Source organism: Apium graveolens, chromosome 3 (genome assembly GCF_009905375.1).
Source record: "Apium graveolens cultivar Ventura chromosome 3, ASM990537v1, whole genome shotgun sequence".
In the NCBI taxonomy this organism is placed as follows: Eukaryota; Viridiplantae; Streptophyta; class Magnoliopsida; order Apiales; family Apiaceae; genus Apium; species Apium graveolens.
This window is the reverse complement of record NC_133649.1, coordinates 3,087,597-3,109,031: the sequence shown is the minus strand read 5'-3', so window position 1 is coordinate 3,109,031 and position 21,435 is coordinate 3,087,597. Positions and strand designations below refer to the sequence as shown.

Genomic DNA, 21,435 nt, shown 5'->3' with positions numbered 1-21,435 from the left:
TTATTCCGATTAATTCATGATCTTCAATTAATCCTAAATTAATAACTTCATCAATCTTATTCGATTCCCGATTTTTATAATACTGATTGAAAACGTGAACATACTTTCCGTTCCCCGTCCCAAACGGGGACGGGGAACGGGGATTCAGAGAATTTCTTTAATTTTTTCGTTTAATAAAAAATAAATTTTAAATAATATTTTGTCATAAAAATTCACATAATAAATCATAATATATAGATTTCCTTTAAAATTTAATATTAATGTTTAACCTTAATTTGAATTAATATTTATTTCTAGTATAATAATAAACAAAAATAATATTATTATAATGAAATAATATCACGATAAGTAAATTTAAACCATTTAGGAGATAAGAAATTGAAAATAATAATATATTGTATATATTTCAATATTTATTTGAGATATTTATATATTTATTATATTATTTTTATTTAAAATATGATTCGGGGTCGGGGATCGGGGCGGGGAGACACTAATCCCCGCCTCCGCCCCGATCCCCAAATTTTTTACATATATCTCCCCGATCGCCGCTCCGTACCCGAAAAATCCTCGATTCTCCACCCCGTGGGGTGGGGATCGGATCGGGGTGGGGAAAAACCCATCCCTATTTAAAGACTTTAAAGGATGTTCGGATATATCATAAAATGAGAATGTAGGGTATGAATATGAGGTTAATAAGAATGGGATTAAAATGAAAATAAAAAAATATGAGGGTTTAATTTACACATCAAGAGGAAACGAGGTTCTCATTCTCCACCACGAAATTGATAATCCGAATACTATTACTCGAAATTTAAGATTCCGATTCGTTAAACGGACACATGAAAGATGCAAATGCAACACAGTACCTGATTTCCAATTATTTTATGTCAGTGGCCCATTTAACAGTAATAGCATATAGCCCATCCTAAAAGAAAAATTAATTGGAAACTAGAGTATAAAATATCGAAAGGCAAGCTGCCCATCCTCCTCATCTCTCTCTCTCTCGTAACAAACACAATCCAGCATCATCATCATCATCATCATCATCATCATCATCATCATCATCATCATCATCCCCTTTGTGTTTGTATTTCCCCAAATTGATATTAATAATAAAGATGAGATTTTTAATGCTTAAGAAATTTCAAGAACTTGTGTAGATAAGTTGGTGATAAGTTGTTGTGGAGATGTGGGGATTTGGGGGAAGATGTTACTGGGGAAGAAGAGAGAGAGGAGAAAAAGTAAAAGGGTTAGTAGTTATATATGCTTGGATGTCAAGTGAAGAGAAACATGTTAAAAGCTATGTTGATCTTTATGCTTCTCTTGGTTGGAATTCACTTGTCTGTCATTCCCAATTCTTGAATATGTACGTCTCTCTCTCTCTCTCTCCGCTCTCTCTCTCCGCGCTCTCTCTCTCTCTCTCTCTCTCTCTCTCTCTCTCTCTCTCTCTCTCTCTCTCTCTCTCTCTCTCTCTCTCTCTCTCTCTCTCCCTCCCTCTCGCTCTCTCTCTCTCTCTCTCTCTCTCTCTCTCCCTCCCTCTCTCTCTCCCTCTCTCTCTCTCTCCGCTCTCTCTCGCTCTCTCTCTCTCCCCCCCTCTCTCTCTCTCCCCCCCTCTCTCTCTATCTCCCCCCCCCCTCTCTCTCTCCCCCCCCTCTCTCTCTCTCCCCCTCCCTCCCTCTCTCTCCCCCTCCCTCCCCCCTCTCCCCTATCACTCTCTCTCTCTCTCTCTCTCTCAGTTTATGGGTTTTGTTCATTTTGAGCTTAATAATTATTAAATGGACTTCCTTTTGTTCTTGATTTATATGGATATTAGTTTGGTTTGATTTTTGAGATAAAATGCTGATGAGTAGTATGTGCTAGTTCCCAGTTAGCTTGTTGTTTTAGTCATTTATTTATCTTTGTATGTAATGACTTTGAAACTATGTAAAATGTAATTTTGTTTTGGCAGTTGAGGTACATTTGTGCAACGGTTACATTGGTGCTAAGTCTATGGATTGTGTTTAATGTAATCATAGGAGGGGTTTGGGGATGGAAACATTTTGTACATGGTTAGGAGTTCTTGAAGAAAGTCTTACCTTTTGCTATGGTCTTGCTTTATAGTTGTTAAAATTAGAGGTCTCAAATATTTTGTTGTGACTAGTAATAAATTTTTAATTTTGTCCTTTAGCCTTTTATACGCAATGATCAAATATCACTTTTCATGGATTGCGTAATCAAATATCCTTTTCACAAATTGCGTAATTCTACTCCCTTTTCAATGGAAACTTTATGAAGTGACGTGAACTCCGTTGTTGCTAGTAAAAATCACTTTTTTAATGAGGTCATCTCCGAAAAATGATACATCTAAGTTACTTGGTGATGATTACATCATTTATCAGCTGTATTTTCTTGACCGAGGATTGCATTCCACATAAGGTTGTTTTGACGAAACAACTATATCCTTCGGTAGCCTGTAGTAAAATGTAATCTACTAAATTTTAGTTATCTAAATTCAGTAATTTTAAATCGGTGCATGAGTGTGAGCCCGCGCATGTGCGAGTGATGTGATTATGAATATGTATGTGCATTTATAACTTTCAGTTTGAAATTTATAACTGTGGGTCAGAAGTAAGTAGTACATTTGAAGAACTGTACTGGAATTGTAATCTATTTTTCACAAAATGTGGATTCATCCATTTACAGATAGATTACTCATTTTGAATCTAACTGTTAGGTCCACTGTTTTCTCTAAAAAAATAAATAAAATATCTATGTTTCGTTTGAATTTGGTATATACAGCTAAGAGTAGTAATTTTTTTAAACAAACTACTAACTGAATGTTCATTACTGTTGAAGTTCAAATCAACTGCACCAATACTGAGCATTGTATGTTTTAGGGTGTACTTTAAATCAAAGTGATCACATAGTGGGGCGGTAAGAGTAAAACAAATTATTAGTTCTATAAATGGTCACTATGACATAAGTATGAATTCGGGCCAATAGAATTAATATGGATTGTTAGTGTGCTCCATTTATATATATGATTAATGTTTATTTATTCAATGTTTGCTTATGTTAACACTATATGCAGGTTCTTCCCTGAGAAGGGCGCATCATTGGCTTTAGAAGTTCTCCATGAGCTTATTGAGGTAACCCTATACATTTCACATTTTGCATGAGAAAGAGTCTTCTGAATGATTTCTCTTCTGCTATGATTTTGATAAAAATAACTATTATGAAGAGTTATAGTGGCAATTATTTTAAATGTTATTTTTTGGCTTCCTTATGGAATAACGCAAGTTTTCTGTCTACTGATTTACTGTTATTAATTTATAATCATTTCCTAATTATGATTAGGTAGAAGGTAACCGGTTAAACAGTTATACTTCATCTGACTCTATTTTATTTTGTACATGAAGGAGTTAAAAGTACGGTCATGCCCTGTGGTGTTTGCGTCGTTTTCCGGTGGACCCAAAGCATGCATGTGTAAAGTTTTTCAGGTAATTTGTTTTGTGATGGTGAGTTCTCCAATTAGGGACTAGGGATACTTAAGGGAACTTAGCGTGTCTGAGCTTGCTTTAGTAAAGATTATCTTACTATTTTATTTTTTGTTCGTAGATTATTGAAGAGAACTGTGCAGAGCACGCCAATCGGGTATGCCTTCTTTTTTTCTTTTCTTTTCATACATGCCCACCTCCCTACATATATTTGTGCACATGAATTATACAATCATCTTTTTCCAGTGTATTACCCACTAATTAGTTGCTTTTACTCAACCTTCTGCATTTTTCATATGATGTAGAGTTTTGTTGTAAAATAGTTATACTGAAATTGGAAATGACTATTAACTTTTTAGGCAGGTGACTTTATTATTCATTAATTGTTTATTTCTTTGTAGGATGAATATCAACTGGTTAGAGATTGCATTTCTGGGCAAATTTTTGATTCTACTCCAGTAGATTTCACTAGTGATCTGGGTACAAAATTTGTGCTTCATCCAACTGTTCTAAAAAGACCGCGTCCTCCTCTTATAGCATCCTGGATTGCCCATAGCTTACAGTATACGGCAGATAGATTCTTCCTTTACAGAATGGAATCACTTCGGGCTGAATATTGGCAAACTCTATACTCTACAATTGTAAGTATCTCTCAGGCTGAAAATCATATAAAGTTGTTACAACTTTTCCACCTTCGCAGCTTATTATTGTTATTATTATTATTGTCATGCAGCGAATGGGGGCTCCATATCTTATTTTGTGCTCAGAGAACGATGACCTTGCTCCTTTTCAAACCATATGTAATTTTGCTCAAAGATTAAAAGACCTGGGGGGCGAGGTTAAACTGGTTAGGTGGAGTAGCTCTTCTCATGTAGGTAGGCCTCCCAGACAATTTTTTCTCTGTGTAACTTTATTGCTCCAGGTTGTTTTAGTTTCCCATTTTTATATAGATTTTCTAGGCAGTCGGTCTTTCATTGAATTGGAAATCTAGTTGCTAGTTACTTGTATGTTTGAAGTAATAAGCCTAGCCCTCTGTCCATATGTTCCCCTGCTGATTATAATTTTTGTTCCTTTCGAACTAATTTTTTATTTAGGTATAGAAGTGATACTATTATTATACTTTTGCTTTTCGCTTATTTTTTTCTGATTCAGGTAGTAAATTTGATATTTTCATAGTAATTATTTAAATCTTGTTTATAGTTATATTCATTCTGTACTAACTATCAGTAAAGTAGGATTTTGATTACTTGAAACCTGAAGTGAGCATAATATATAAGTGGCAATGTCAAGAACTAGGGATCGAAACCCAAGCCTTGGTATTTGTGGCTGATGGAATGGAACAATGTCGTACATTACATAGAGATATTTCCCGATAATTGATAAAATGTGTTTTATTAATTAATAGGAATATCTTAAAAGTTCCTGCGAACGTTTTTTGTAAAAAGCTGCATTATATATTTTATTTTGATTATTATATCGTAAGAGCTTTGGTGGGAGAGCAAGGGTGATATATGCATCTGGTAGGACTTTGTCGTAATTTTTTAGCAGCTGATGAATGAATTTGAACTTTTTTTCTAATGCATTACATATTTACATCCCTCCTTCAGTGATCCGTATAATCTGCAAACCTTACCCGAATATTCATCAATAAAAGAATCTGAGCAACATTTCTCCTAGGACAATTTGGATCGTAAAATGGGGGTCTATTCTTTTGTACCTTGCCTATAATCATGATATTCTAATTACCTATTAATCCGCTTTCTTGCTGTTTTCACGAAACCTTTAATTTCATTGCCCCCTGCGTTGAGAAAAAGGAAGGGTTTATATACAGGTATTACAGTGAAAGCCTTGGTAGAGGGGAATTTATTTGAGCTGTTTATTAGTGATAGTGCGGACACACCAAGACTTTTGTTGACAGGAAGATAGTTTTGCAGGTGATCAGTTCTCAGCCGTGAAAATTGAGAATCTCAAAATAAAAAAGGCTTAATGACCTTTCGGCCCCTAAAGCATGGGCCGTTGTACCCATCAGCCCCAAAAGTATGAAGTCATACCTTTTAACCCCTGTAGTATTAGGTATCGTTCCTTTTAGCCCTTTTCGGCAATAAAACGACATATCGGCCAATATCGGAGGGTAAAAACGTATGGCCGATATTGGTTGATATGTCGTTTTATTGCCGAAAAGGTCTAAAAGGAACGATACCTAATACTACAGGGGTTAAAAGCTATGACTTCATACTTTTGGGGCTGATGGGTATAACGGCTTATACTTTAGGGGCCGAAAGGTCATTAATTCAATAAAAAACCACCTCATAAGAATGGCCCAGAGAGTAATAATTAAGAACATGACAGAAGTGTATAGTTTTAGGTTTACGATTCAGTAGACTGTTAGGCTGATGTCTTTATTGCCTGTCTCATAATGATGCATTGTGAATGATTCTCGGATCAGTTACTCTTTTAATATGAATTATTTAGTTGCCATGTGTTGCTACAATCATATTTTCTATCTGCACGCTAATGTCATATACTATGTAATGAATTAATGTCACACAGGCCACTTTAGGCGTTACCCAGTTGACTACAAGGCAGCTGTTACAGAGCTACTTGGAAAAGCTGCAGTTATGTATTCTCGAAGATCTAGACAACTCGAGGGAGAAAATATGGGCTTTGCTGGAACACAGGATGAGGTCCCAGAATCAATAGCCCACTTGGGGGATGCAGCAGTGAGCTCAAGTCAGACCTTTCAGAAAAGAGTTGCTCTGGAGCTGAATGACCACTTCTTTGTGCCAGGCTCCGTGGAGTATCACGGGGATAAAGTACTTGGGTCTGTACACGATGAACAAAAAGAACGTTATGTTACTCTGACGAAGCCACCAGTCATCAAGGCTCATGGTATTCTTGGTCAGGCTCTCTTTGACGTCTGCGTTCCAACGGATATCGAAAACTGGGATATAAAGCCATCATCCTTCTTAAAGCCCCCCTCCTCTTATTCAAGAAAAAGTTCACCTTTCAATCCCATCAAGTGCATTCGACGCTCAAGGCTCTAATATCGGCAGTTCATACATCTAAGAGAAGCTTCAAAACTGGTTATCGTCAGTATGTGGATCACGAGTACTGTGGTAAAACCGTTGTGGACCGGCATGGTGTTTCAGGTTGAATGGATGGACAGGTTTCATGTGCAAATTTTCTGCTGCTGCAAAGGTATCGCTCTGGTCTCGAAGTTTGAACTAGTGGCAGCTTTCTTTTTTCTTGTAATTTCAATATATACCATGAAACATAGACTGTTGTTTATAGAGGGAAATATGATCACTTCACTGTATTATTAGACATACAATAAGAGGAATCTGCTAATCTAATAATGTCCTCCCTTTAAATGAATATAAATATGAAATACATTTTACCTTGCAAAATATTATTGATGCAGCAATACGTAACGTTGTAATCAATTTAGGGGTGTTGGCCGCAAATGTCACTTTTTTGATTCAAATGACCCTCAATGTCACTTTCTAAATAATTGGCCCCAAATGTCACACTAAAACGTAGTTTCGGGTGAAGTTTTTGTTATTAATGAAAAACGCGATTTCGTGTTCTGTTTTCAATTTTTTTTAAAAAAATAAATTTGAAAACACAACTTCAATTCGTGTTTATGGGGGCAAAAACGCAATTTCAGAATGAGTTTTTCATATTAACTTATTTTGGATCTGCGTTTTGAATTTTTTTTTTTGTATCTTGAGAAAAACTCGGTTAGAAACTGCCTTTTTACGAAAAACTCGGTTTGAAACGCCGTTTTTATATTCATAAACTCAAGACGAGACTGCGTTTTTAATCGAAACAATTTCTGAATTTGCGTTTTCATCAAAAACTCAGTTTGAAACCTCGTTTTTACACAAAAACACGAAACGAAACTGCGTTTTCCTTTTATTTCAAAAAAAATAAATTTTTTTTTATAGAAAAACTCAACACGGGATTGCGTTTTTCGTCTATTTTAAAAAAATTCACCCGAAATGCCGTTTTCAAGTGACATTTGGGGCCAATTTTTTAAAAAATGACATTGAGGGTCATTTGACCCCAAATAGTGACATTTGGGGCCTTAATTTTCAATTTAGAGAGTAATTTGAATTGTCGTTTTTGACAAAATTCAAATTCTCGACATTCTGTAAATGTATTTTAATTTTGTTTCTTTAACAATCTCAGTCCGAAAGAAATGATTTAAACAGCATACAGGGAAGTGTGTTTTTTACTCGTTTAACATAACGCCTTTTAAATATATACCAAATATTTGGTCGTAAGTCTTGGGGTGTTTGGATTGTAGCGGGGAAACGAAATCTGGAATCTGGAATGAGAATGAAGGGTACGAGAATATTAGGATAAATGAGAATGATAATGAGAATGATATGAAATTCCCTTTAGAGAAGATGAGGTTCTCTAAATGCTATTTTCAGCGCTATTTTTTTTATTTCCGGAGCAAGAATATGGCGAAAAAGCAAAATTGCTCCCCCGAAATCACATAAACAACACTGGAAAAAAAAATGCGAGAATAATTTGATCTTTTCACATTTTTTAGTTCGGGAAACAAAAAATTAGCTCCGAAAATAATATTTCTCATTTACTAATCCAAATACTATACATGAAATGAAATCGAAGTTCCGATTCTCGTTAACCAGACTTATTAATCGTAAATCAAACGGCTCCTTAGTTCATTGTACGTAGACCAAAGTTGTTTATCTTTCCGAATATGAAAGAAAATAGAAAAAGTAGAACAAAATGCGAATGTTAAAAAACTGAAAAAAGAAAAAGGGGTTGAAATGAAAGATGTGAACAGTCGAAAAGCACATGTAAACTGACGACTTATTTTAGCGCATACCTAAAACGCTGCGTTTTACAGTTCACATCCATCCAATCAAAGCCAACTCGAACTTTGACCCAAATGCATTACATACAGAAGTCGTATCCATTACATTGTATCATCCGAACTCGAACTCGAACTCGAACTTGAACCGACTTTCATTTGAACTCTAACTCGAACTGACTCGAAAGTGATCCAATTTATTTAAAATAATCTGATTTTAGAATTTCATTCATATAAATTCAATTTCATTCAATTATAACAATTTTATTTTCACCCAAAATTACCCCGTTTATAAATACAAACAAGGTTCAAACCCTGAAATTGATACTCGTATAATCGACAGATTTTTAGAATACAAAGTCAAATAAATAATTCGACAAGACGACAACACACAGTATATTTCTAACAATCTTAAAACTTTTGCTATAAATATTTTGAACTAATTGATTTTGTACACAATAAATATAAATAATTCTAAAAAAAGAAAAAAGACAGAAATTAGTTGGCAAATGAAAGAGGACAAACAGCTCCATTTCCGTTTTTGTTTTCCTCTTTCTGCCAAAATCAATACTTTCTCTCCTCTCTCCTCTCTCTCTCTCTCAATCTCTCTCTGCATTTCTTCACATTTTCATGTAATTTTTCTTCCTTACCTTTTACATTTATATATGCATTTCATGCATCAACATTATATATCAATGTTTTGAATTTCTGTGCATGCAAGGATATGCTCTTGATAAGTTTATATCTTGTTATGTATATTGTATTAGTAACGAGAAATTTGTTCTATTCATTAAAATTTTCGACGGACAGATGGTTGCAGCTATCGATTGTGTGGACCAGGACCGATTAATTTATATGTACATATGTTGTAGTGTTAAGTTATATGCATTTTGATTCCTCTGTTTTCATGTTGCATGTTAATTATTATAATGTGAGGATCTTATCTTTGTTTTAAAATTAGATTTTGATTGATTAATGTAATTTTTTCATGTAGGTTGATTATGTGTTTTTATGTGTTTTAGGAATTGATTGGATTACGAATGGAACAATAAGAGGAGGCACATTCTTTGATTTGAGGATATAAGTGTGATTTTTGAACAAGAATGACCTCCAATAAGGCTGATCATCATCAAAGTGTTCCACTTTCTGTGCTTCTTAAACGTGAATCGGATAATGACAAGGTTGATAAACTCGAGATATCGTATGGCCAGGCTAATCACAGCAAGAAAGGCGAAGACTTTACGTTTTGGAAGACAGAATGTGAACATGTGCTAGGAGATGATGTTACTACATTTCATGTTTTTGCAGTAAGATTGTTTTCTAGTTTTTTTTAATCGTAGGGAACCCGCAGCCGCTGCCCTTCGGGTGCGCACTACTGGGTAAACCACACGGGCTCACGCAAGAGTTCCTTTTTAATGGTCAAGGATTGGATGTTGCTTGTTTTCGTTACTCTAATGTTATTTGAGGATGGTTTTATCATTAGAAAACCTATGCAACAAATTTTAGTTATCTTTTTCATCGATTTTTTGCCCTTTTCTTTTATAATGAAGCCGATTGTTTGCAGCTATTTGATGGGCACAATGGGTCTGCAGCTGCTATATACAGTAAGGAGAATCTCCTAAATAATGTCTTGGGTGCTATTCCGCCAGACCTTAACAGGGATGAATGGGTTGCAGCACTGCCGAGGGCTTTGGTTGCAGGGTTTGTGAAAACGGATAAGGAATTGCAAGAAAAAGGTATAAATGATTGGAATCCATGTCTAAGTCTATAGTTACATTGTAACACCCCATTCTCAAATCGAGGAGATTTGGGCTTTCTGTTTAGTTTATAAGATAGAGTACTACTACTACTACTTGCACCAACAAATCATGATCTTTTGGGGGCATGTCTTATTGAAAATTAGCAGTAGGGAAATATTGTTTGGCCTTACCTTGCACTAATTAAATTCAACAGTAATCCCAACGTCTTGCTTCGTGATGTCTTTTACATTGTATTTGTTGCATTTTGATCTGAAATATACTTTCTACTTATGGTATATTGCAATATCCTGTCAAGTTTAGTGTGTTTGATAGAAGTAGTTATATATTGTAGGTACTTAGTTATTCTATTGTTGGTTATCAGCGCAAACTTTAAGAACAACTGTTACCTTTATGATGATTGAAGGACTAATTGTATCTTTTACATTGTATTTGTTGCATTTTGATCTGAAATATACTTTCTACTTATGGTCTATTGCAATATCCTGTCAAGTTTAGTGTGTTTGATTGAAGTAGTTATATTATATATTGTAGATACTTAGTTATCCTATTTTGGTTATCAGCGCAAACTTCAGGAACAACTGTTACCTTTATGATAATCGAAGGACTAATTGTAAGTGTAGCATCGGTTGGTGATTCCCGGTGCATCCTTGAATCTTCAGATGGGGATATTTATTATCTGTCAGCAGATCATAGACTTGAAACCAATGAAGAAGAGTATGCTCACATACTTTTAGTTTGTCAGATCACTGTTTCTTTTGTGGCCGTTTGTTTAACTTCTAATTTACTGAACCAGGAGGGAACGTATCACTGCATGTGGTGGTGAGGTTGGTCGACTTAATACTGGTGGCGGTACCCAGGTACATGTAATTTATATTCTTCTAGTCGTCTTTTAGTGTTTTAATTACTTAGAGTTCATCTTTTTCTAATCGTGTTACTTTCCATCTCAAGTAATTGATGCTCTATACTGAATCATAACAATTGTATAGATTTAACATTCAACATCAATGTTGCATATTGATGATTTTAATTGCATCTAGAACGATTCCCTGGATTTGGTTTAACATCCTAAATCGATCATTCACATTGATGTACATGAACATCCTAGAATTTGGTGTGGAGTAAATTTGAGGAAAAAGAATCACTGATTTATCCAGTCACTTATTATAACAATATCTTACAAGATTATAATCATGGCAGATTGGTCCTTTGAGATGCTGGCCAGGTGGCTTGTGCCTTTCACGATCTATTGGAGATATGGATGTTGGCGAGTTTATTGTTCCTGTTCCTCATGTAAAACAAGTGAAGGTTTGTTAGCTTTCTTACTCCTTTCATAGAGCTTGTTTTTATGTTTATATCTAACAGCTTATATTGTAAAGTAGTTGGTACCTTTCCTGATTGCTTAGTCAGGACAATCATTAACATAATATGCTCCGTCATACTATTATTGCTTCCTCCTTGTTATCCCGCAGACTTGGAAACCCATGTTTTTACACTGAGATTAAGTTGAAGAGCAGGACCAAATTGAATAGAAATTGCTGAAACAATTATATATTGTCTAAAATAAGGAATGATCTAAAGACCGAGACAATCTCCTCTGTATACCCGTGATGAGGATCAATGAATCAGGTTCTAGTGTAAATTATATTTGAGCAATCATTAGGATGCTTACTGGGTGTGTTAGAGAAGAATTAATGACAATTTGGACCCTTGTATGTTTACACGTGAACATGTAAAACCCTCAACATATTAATTATTTTCTTAAAACCTTTAGCATGAATCAATATTACAATTTAAGCCTAACTGCAGCTAGGGTTTGAAGATCTAATAAGGTTTAAAGATTAATTGTTTAGATGTTGGAATACCATGTGTTCGTGTGTGAAAATAATTGGTCCAAATTTGTAGCTGTCGCCTGTCATGGTATAAGAATTTATTATATTATTCAATCCAAATTAATCAGAAGACGCTTCCACTGTTATTGTATGACGAATTATTACTGTCATAGTGCTGTGAATAACAATTATGGACATGAACACAGCCATATGTTATGGGGCATGAAGGTTACTTTAAACTAAACTGGTTCTGGCACGAGTTTGAGATTCTGCTTTTATGCAATTCACAACTGAATTCTTTAATGGTGCCTAACTTATATAAATAACATTGTAAATGTTTTCTCCTGTAGCTCGCCTCGAGTGGTGGCAGGCTTGTTATATCAAGTGATGGTGTCTGGGATGCTTTGAGTGCTGAAACGGCACTTGAGTGTTGTCGCGGAATGCCACCAGATGCTGCAGCTTCACAAATAGTCAAGGTATATGCTTGCAAATGCTCTCTCATGTCAGCAACTTTGTTACTGTTAATTATAATTAGTCAGAAGTCTGTTTTCAATAAAATGGCCCTATAAGCAGGAGGCTGTAGGGTATAAAGGACTTCGAGATGACACAACCTGCATCGTGATAGATTTACAACCCCCAGAAAAGTCAAGTCCTCCTTTGCCAGCACCACCAAAGAAGCAGGGAATGAATGTTTTCAAGTCTATGTTAAAAAAGAAGAGTTCTGAGCCATCTTCAGCTCCTGAGAAGGAGTACAGTGAACCTGATGTGGTTGAGGAATTAGTAGAAGAGGGATCTGCAAATCTTTCTGAAAGGTTTGTCATGCTTCCTGATGTTCTCCTACCATCAGTAGGAGAACGCTCGTGCCTGCCTAGTTCAGTGTTGTCTGATTTGTTTTATGACTTGCAGGCTGGATACGAAATACCCCATTTGCAACATGTTTAAGTTGTTCATATGTGCTGTGTGTCAAGTGGAAATGAAACCTGGAGAGGGAATATCAATATACGCGGGACCTGAAAATTCAAAAAAATTACGGCCCTGGGATGGTCCTTTTCTTTGCTCAAGTTGCCAAGAGAAGAAAGAAGCCATGGAAGGGAAAAGACCCTCTGGAGGTAAACTCTAATATATACCCTCTACTTCACATTTTGTTGTTTTGAACCTTATACATTGCTGTATCATTTTTTTTCAGATTCTAGATACAGTAGTGGAAGCGAATAGCCAGACTTGACTACATGTACATTACACAAAGAACTAACCATTGTTTGAAGCTAAATTGTAAAGGGAAAGCAAAGTAGAAAGAAGTATTCCTCCTAAATTTCTTGCAAGATATTCAATTTGCGTCCAAAATTATAAAAACCTCGGGGCTTATGACAATCTTCGCTGTGCTTTTTATACGCAAGTCAGAGATCAGAACTAGGATTGCACACTGTAGTTAGAGTAATCATGATCGCTGTTAATATATCAGGTACGTCTGTCTCAATTTGAGGATGCGAGACTCACTAAGTAATACACCAGACAAGTTGAAAGTGAAACAATTTTTTTTGTTCCTCTAAATATGTTCAGTATAGTACACTGGCTCTTCACCTCACAATCCAACAGTATGTAACTCAATTTTTGGTGTAATGATGTTAGGGACTTCAACAAGAGCTCTCAGTTCCAACTAGAGTTCTTCAGGTAACATTATCATGTAATAGGTAATTATTCGGGATAAAGAAACCGGTGGCAATAATTTATCAACTCATTTGTTCTTTCGGTAGTACATCTGTAGATAAGGGGCACTTCCACATCCAACGATTGTTGGCAAATCATGGATAGGAAGAACCCTAAAACCAAAAAATTAAGCGTGGACAGAGTGACGTAGCTTTCACATCAATTTCTCGTATTTAACCTATCCGCGAAAATTTTCCGCAAACAGATGATTACAATCATCGCTTTTCGAGGATCAGGAATCATAGATAAGTGGTTCTTGAAGCTCTTGTAGGCGCTGGTCCACATCCAACGATTGTTGACAAACCATTTGTTTGCGAAAAATTTCCACCGATAGGAAAAATCCCTAAACCAAAAACACTTAAGCACGAATAAAGTGACGTCGTGACACCTACATTCACATCAATTTCTCGTATTAAGCACGAAAAATCCCTAAACCAAAAACACTTAAGCACGAAAAATCCCTAAACCAAGAACACTTAAGCACAAAAAATCCCTAAACCAAAAACACTTAAGCACCAAAATTTTCCGCAAACAGATGGTTACAGTAATATTGCTTCTTGGGAAATAAGTGGTTCTTGAAGCACTTGTAGGGTTATTTGTGTTGTTAGTGACAGGCCTGGAGTCAAAACAGACCACTCTTTTCTTTTGATTTGGTTTTTTATTGTGGGGGTGAAGATTGTGACATTGTCATACACAAATTTAAAGTAGAGTTATGGGCATTCTTTCCTTCATTCTATTCTAACATGGATAAAACAAAGGATTTCGCAGTCTTCCAGCAAACATCCTTTGTTTGACAATGCTTTTTTCTTCTTCTTCTCTGGCTTTTGATACTTGCCACCCAGATTTATATATTCTTTTTTTCTCAAAACAAAACACTACAGACAGAAAGAGTCATTTGCAGAAAGGTAGAAAGCAATGCAACGTGAAGTAGGACAAAAGCACTTGACCATCCCCTTTATTTTCTTCCATGCTAATTCCAACTGTCTATCAATCTTCTTATCCTCTCTCATTCTGCTTACCATCATGTATATACACCGGTAGTCCATTGCCTACGAGATCCGGTCAGGGACAAACGTATGTTATCATAAAAAAATTCCACTATTCCCCTATACATGTGCACTATGTTTTTTGATGCGCATACATGATCTCCGTCTTTTATATAGATTGCTAAAACTTTCTGGTGTATCATATGGTGCAATATACGTTTGCTTATTAGTCCATTGCCTACGGGATCCGGTTAAGGACAAACATATGTTATCATAAAAAAAAATTCCCTATTCCCCTATACATGTACTCTATGATTTTTGGTACGCATACATGATTTCCATCTTTTATATAGATTGCTAAAACTTTCTGGAGTATCATATGGTGCAATACATTTGCTCATTAATCCATTGCCTACGGGATCCAGTCAGGGACAAACGTATGTTAATATAAAAAAATTCCGTTATTCCCCTATTATACATGTACACTATGATTTTTGGTGAGCATACATGATCCCCATCTTTTATACAGATTGCTAAAACTTTCCGGAGTATCAATATATATTTGCTCCCGATTATTTCCCTTATATACGAGATCGTCCCTTATATACGTGATCACGTTTTTGACACATAAATATTTCAACATATTTCATATGTATAATAAACATACAAAAATAAACACTCTGCATTATGTTTAATCGCAGTATATGGTAAATTTCCGTCTAGACACACAAACGTCATAAAATATGTCATAACAATTATCTGTTGTGCGACCAATAAACGGAGGAGATGAGCTGCCTGTCCACTCAAATAATGCCTGTATAATTGAGATATATTGACCTTGACCACGTAAACAAATTTCTAAGACGCAAGGGACCATGATCCCGCTCAGCACACGTGTGCTCGTCCCCACTCACCAAGCTCTCTGGTCTATGCTCCTTCCTCCGTCCCGATCATTTGTATATAAATGGTTTAAATACAGAGGATAAGAAACATAATAAAATAATGTTATTTTTATTAAGATAGTGGGATGAGAGAGAAAAAAAAGTATAAGATTGGTTAAAGTGGCGGTACTATTCAATATTTAATGAATAAAGTGAGTATAGTGGGAGAAAGTAGTGGGTGTAGTTGATTTTTATATTATAAAATTTTTACTATTTTTAATAAGTTTGAATTGTATAGAATTGAATGAAACATTCAAAAAAAAGTGTATAAAAATGAATGGTACAGAAGGAGTATAAATTAATACTATTATTTTTTATTTATTTTCTATTAATTTCTATTGACAAACAAGAACCCCGGTTTATAATATTTGGGAATATTTTTAACACCGTTTTAAGAAGAAACTAAACATAGTTAAATACTAAAAATATGAAGCTTAATAATTATCATATCTAATCTTGGTGTCCGTGATCAGATCGTATATAAGAGGGTCTTGGATAATTTGTCTTAAGGGGGTGAATGATTATTGCATTATATGGTTTAATTGCACAATATGTATTATTATATGTGTATACATGTATGCACAAGATGGAGACCGAAATATGCATAATGCATTTGGTCAAAGTTTCGAACTTTAACGAGCCGAGCACGAGCTCTAATCACGAACTGATCGAGCTTAAGTTATACAGGCTAGTAGCTCGATTCGAGCTCATTTTATTAACACATTTTTTTGTAATTATCGATTTGAGCCTTGAACAAATCGAGTTAGTCAAGTCCTTAATTAACTAGTTGAGTTCCAACTTTCATGAACAACTTGATTCGTTTAAAGACTTAATTAAACTCATCTTGCACATGCATGTAAGGGTGGTAAAATTAGATATGACCTGAAACCCAACATGAACCCAACCCGCAAAAATATGAATTAGGGTTGAGGTTTTTGACTTTCGGATTGAATTGGGGTTGGGTAAAAATTTACCAGAACAAATTGGGTCATTTTCGAAGTGACCCGAATTACCCAAACACAATATGTTTATTTAAATAATTAATAATATATTATATAATGCATATATATGGTTGGTTATTACTTATAAAATATTTGTAGTATTGTGTTTGATTACATTATAATTTATTATGTTAATTTAGCTTAACTTTTTATTTTTGTAATGTTGCACATAAAAACTTTTTAATTTTAATTTTATTAATTTATTCTAAATTTTGGGTTATTTCGGGTCAAACAAGTCAGTTTCGGGTTATTCGCGTATCTATCAGGTCGGGTTCGTGTCACAATTTTTAAACCTGTTTCGGCTCGGGTCAGGTTCGGAGCTGACTAAAAAAATTCACGTATATCCAATTCGACACGAAACCGAGGCAGAACCTGAAATTGACACCTCTACGTGCATGTCATTTTTGTAAATTATACTTTTTATGTCTATATGTACGTATAATTAGATAAATGGATCTTTCAAATTTAGCAATTTTACATTGCGTCCATTTTTGTATAATATGTACATGGCGTATCGTGAATGTATAGCTTTCTGATCCGTGTTTTCGGTGCTCGAGGAAAAAAAAGTTTGGTAGACGAAAGTATTCGAGTTAGGTGGATCTTTATTCAAATCATTTGGCATTCATTCTCTATATTTACTTTTATGCCCCTTCCTTTATGCAAAAGGATGAAGAAGCTCAAGTGGGATTTTTTGCAAACTTGCTTGTGCATGGGAGATGAATATTTTGTGTTGATAATTTCTTGATAATCAAGTTATAAAACTCGAAAATCGGTTTTACTTGATCGTGTCTCCAAAATCCAAGTAATTGGTTTTTTATGTATTTGTTTCGGTATCTGAGTGCTCGACCGAGTATTCTTTTAATTAGTGAGACTTCTAATTTCTCAGTATCCGTTCGAGTTAACGATACTTAGATTATCGATTGTCAGAGAACATCCCGCAAAGAAAACGAGAGAATTCCTGTACATCATTGTTCCGTTGTCAACATGTGAGGCATACTTGGTGATTGGTATAATATGAAGCAAAGACCCATGCACCATAAATATAAAACTTGCAATTCATGAATAATAGTAGTTGCAATGTATGGAAAGAAATTGATAAAGAACCATGGGATTTTTTAGTACAGTGTTCTACAATTTATGGGACACACCAGTATGTTAATTTGACCAGGACCCACATTCTTTTGTTTCTTCTCACCCTTGTAATACAGGTTCCATACCAACCACAAACCCAACAGCCTCGTCTTTTATAGTTTCGGAAATCAGAATTATTCGACTGGTGTTACAAATTTCGGGGAATACGCAGCTGAACAACCGCAGGTGGAAATCGGAATTATTCGGTTGAGATATCGATTTGTGATTTATCGTACAATTTTTAAAAAATCATATGATTTATTAGAAATCGATCAAATAAAACTTATATTTTAAGTAATTTATCGGAAATTTTTGAAAAATTAGCTCTAGAGCAATTATTTGTCTAGTTTATATTCAAGCGCGTACTAAATGACACTCCCCTAGCTTTCTCCACTGCTTCCTCATCTCCTTATCCCTCACCACCTCCAATCTTCCTTTTGTGACATTCAAAATGGAAATTCAGAAGTTTCAAAAAAACAGCAACAAATCTTACATTGACTGTTCGGATTCGAGTGCGAAGGGCGCACCACCGACATTAGTTGCACCAGCTTCACCACCTTCATCTTCTTCCAGTTCTCCTGCTCATGAATTCTCTTTCACAATATCTTTTCACCAGCAACATTCGTCGAACGCGATAAATAATAACAATAACAAGTCTTCGATAAATTCTCCATCTGTCGATCTTTCGCCTGCTGATGACATCTTTTTTCATGGACATTTGCTTCCTCTGCACCTCCTCTCCCACCTCCCGGTTTCCCCTCGTTCCTCCACGAATTCTCTAGATAGTTTTACTCTGCCAATAACGGAACTTTTTTCCGAAGATGAAGATCAAATGATTCAAGAAAACAGCTCAAATGATGACATAGAGTTCACCAACTTTGAAGAACTCAATGACAGTACTGGTACTACTAATGCTACAGCTAGAGGAGGAATCAAGTCGAGATCGTTCTCCATTTTTGGAGGCCGAAAAAAAGGAAATGAATCACAAGACCAGGACAGACAGAAAAAGAAGCTGAAATATGAAGTGAGTGAAGTACTAAAAAAGTACATGAAAATGTTGAGGCCATTACTGCCCTTTCGAGGATCAAGAAAGTCGATAAACAAGACGTTTCATAACCAATCATATTCGTTTCCCGGGAGTGTAAGTTCCAGAAAGCAAGATGAGTTCAGAGGAAGGAGAGGATTGTTCTCAGCACCGGCTTCTATGAGAGCTTCTCCGACAAATAGTGGACTTCTTGTAGCAACCGGAGCTATGGTTGGTTGCTCAACTAGTGATAGCACAATGGAAGAGTTGCAGGCTGCAATTCAATCTGCTATTACTCATTGTAAAAATTCCAGTGCTGTGCAAGAGAAAATCAAGTGCCAGGATCATTGATGTTACTCTTTTATCCATTTTGTAAACATAGATACTGTAATGTATGTTAATGTATATGAATTTATGGTCTCATCGGCTACAAAAATATTTAAAACAAACGAAATTATGAAATAATCGAATTATAAAATTCAATTGTTTATCACATATAACTTCATCACCGATTCACCGTTGGGGAAGAAGATGCTGACTTTTTTTTTCTAAAACATTAGTAGGCTACAGAAACAAAATCTTAAAAATTAATCCCGTGAAGTAACCAGTCATATATATGATGAAAATTTAAGTTTACTTCAATATCTCACTAACAATTATAGCATAATATTGTTGTAAATTGCGTGAACATAACAATTATTATTATTAAAAAAATAATAATGTATTATAACTGCGTGTATCTAGAAGAGCAAGAGTTTAATATATATTGAACTGGTTCATCCATAACGAGTTCAACTGGACTTTGGTGATCTTTCCTTTTTTGTGTTTAATAAGGTTCAATTATCGTGTAAGGCATAAAATGTGAATTAAAAGTGTGATTACTTGGTTATTAGTTTCTATTGACTCGTTTTTATCAATTCGTATTTAAATTTTTCTCGATGCAAATAAAATTTTCATCAACAACATTCGAATTAATTCCCATGCACATGAACTCTTCTTCACAATATCTTTCCGTCAATAATATTCGGGACCAATTCCCCTAAAGTCTTCATCCTATAAATGTGCGACAAATAATAAAAGGGTTTATTTTATTTTTTTTGCCACAAAAGAAAATGATTTTATTGAATCAAATCATTACATAAAATAGAAAGGAACTCCGGATGGGTATTTTCCTTCCTCCACCTCCGATCAGCTAAAGAAGAACTATAACTCGCTAGATAGTGAACTACGTTATTCGCAGATCGTTTTACAAATCTTAACATCACGTTTTGATTTTTCAAGCCTAGTAAGAGCTCTCGACATTGATTAATTACTCTCCCCAAGTATGAAAGAGTAACAAAAAAGCTACAAATCCATTGAACCACTGCTAGGCAGTCGTTTCGACAAGTACTACTAATACTACAACTAAAGGAAGAGACGAGTCAAAATTGATCTAAAGGAAGCGAAAGATAAGACCAGGACATAAAAAAAAGTTGAAATATGAAGTGGGTGATGTACTAAAGAAGTACATAAAATTTTAGGATCATTACCGTTGGGTTTAAAAATTATATGGGCTTTGGATACTAACATATAATTGAATTAGATAATAGTTGCATAGATAATTAGTATTATAAGGGAATTTGGTAATAATTGTATTAGTTGATAACTATTATTATAATTAGATTATATATTTTTTTGGCTAAATTTTGTGATTACTATATATTATATTTGATAGATATATTTAAAACATGTAATCGTTTTATATATTATTTGAGAGATGCTTCGGTATTTGGGTTTAAGTATCAGTTTAAACACCATTGAGGTATTATTATTTGATTGATAAGAGAACAAGATATAGAACTTAAGTATCACTCGAGAGCGGATGTGTGAGTATTGTTAGACTTGAGTATTAAAGTGTAATATATAATAGATGATGTCAAAGATTACTGAAGCTAACAATGTCATAAGCATCTCTGATCATAGTATGAAGCAAACCAAATGGACATCTGATCTGAATAGAAGATTAATGAACAATTATTTTCAGTAATCAGCTAAACTTGGGGTCAACTCTAAGTAAGTTGTATTGTTATCTAAATTTATATTTTGTACTTGTAACACTTAAAATCTGTAAAAATGCAAAGGAGCAGACTGGAGTCTTTTTCCTAAAACAGTATCAAACCTAAGGATTTTATCTGGAAGAAGATCAAGAAGATCATGCCTCAAAAGAATTTTGAAGAAGCTTGGAGTTAAATAAATCTGTTTGGAGAAAATTACCCTAAGTCAAGATCTCTACAAGTCACATATTTAATGTTATAGAGAAGTCATTCAAGAACTCCAGAATGGCTTATCGAGAAGTCATTCAAGTTTCAGAGAGTAATGACGGATAAGGAACATCCATCGAGAGAGTACCGACGGATGAGGAACATCCATCGGAATAGTAGTTTGGCTAGTCGACGGATGACTGATGTTAGGCACATCCGTCGAGTTACAGTCACTACTCGACGGATGAGCAATATCCACCGACATAGAAGAAATGAATGAATTCAGAATAGAGAAGTCAGGAAAGCTACTAGAGAACTCAGGAAGATATCGACAAGCAAAATTGAAGAAATGAAGATGGGAGATATCGACAAGTCATTCCTTCACTAAGAAAACTTAGAATTATCAACAAGTCTACATTTAGTAGAGAACTCTGAGTTATCGATAAGACAAAGTGAAGATGTGAAGCTACAGATCTCGACAAGCTGATGAC

At 35.0% G+C, this 21,435-nt stretch overlaps 3 protein-coding genes across 5 annotated transcripts; all 3 read left to right on the top strand.

Annotated features, from left to right (window-relative positions):
• Positions 1-937: 937 nt before the first annotated feature.
• Positions 938-6,886, top strand: LOC141711439 (uncharacterized). The gene is made up of 7 exons (XM_074513882.1): positions 938-1,369; positions 3,074-3,131; positions 3,402-3,482; positions 3,601-3,636; positions 3,881-4,120; positions 4,213-4,354; positions 6,030-6,886. Exons 1-7 carry the CDS (start codon positions 1,191-1,193, stop codon positions 6,521-6,523), a joined length of 1,230 nt encoding a protein of 409 aa, XP_074369983.1. The 5' UTR covers positions 938-1,190; the 3' UTR covers positions 6,524-6,886.
• A 1,937-nt stretch (positions 6,887-8,823) lies between these two features.
• On the top strand, positions 8,824-13,507 carry LOC141711438 (putative protein phosphatase 2C 12). Of its 3 annotated transcripts, none has more exons than XM_074513879.1 (10): positions 8,824-8,957; positions 9,348-9,632; positions 9,890-10,061; positions 10,646-10,799; positions 10,879-10,942; positions 11,283-11,390; positions 12,265-12,390; positions 12,488-12,726; positions 12,821-13,023; positions 13,101-13,507. In XM_074513879.1, exons 2-10 carry the CDS (start codon positions 9,429-9,431, stop codon positions 13,127-13,129), a joined length of 1,299 nt encoding a protein of 432 aa, XP_074369980.1. In that variant the 5' UTR covers positions 8,824-8,957; positions 9,348-9,428; the 3' UTR covers positions 13,130-13,507. The 3 variants fall into 3 exon arrangements, with proteins under 3 accessions (XP_074369980.1, XP_074369982.1, XP_074369981.1); XM_074513881.1 differs by lacking the exon at positions 8,824-8,957 and adding an exon at positions 9,164-9,182; XM_074513880.1 differs by lacking the exon at positions 8,824-8,957 and adding an exon at positions 9,237-9,256.
• Positions 13,508-18,062: 4,555 nt separating this feature from the next.
• LOC141711437 (BRI1 kinase inhibitor 1) lies at positions 18,063-19,125 on the top strand. Its single transcript, XM_074513878.1, has one exon. The coding sequence runs from the start codon at positions 18,132-18,134 to the stop codon at positions 19,053-19,055; it is 924 nt and encodes a 307-aa protein (XP_074369979.1). The 5' UTR covers positions 18,063-18,131; the 3' UTR covers positions 19,056-19,125.
• The last annotated feature ends 2,310 nt before the right edge of the window (positions 19,126-21,435 follow it).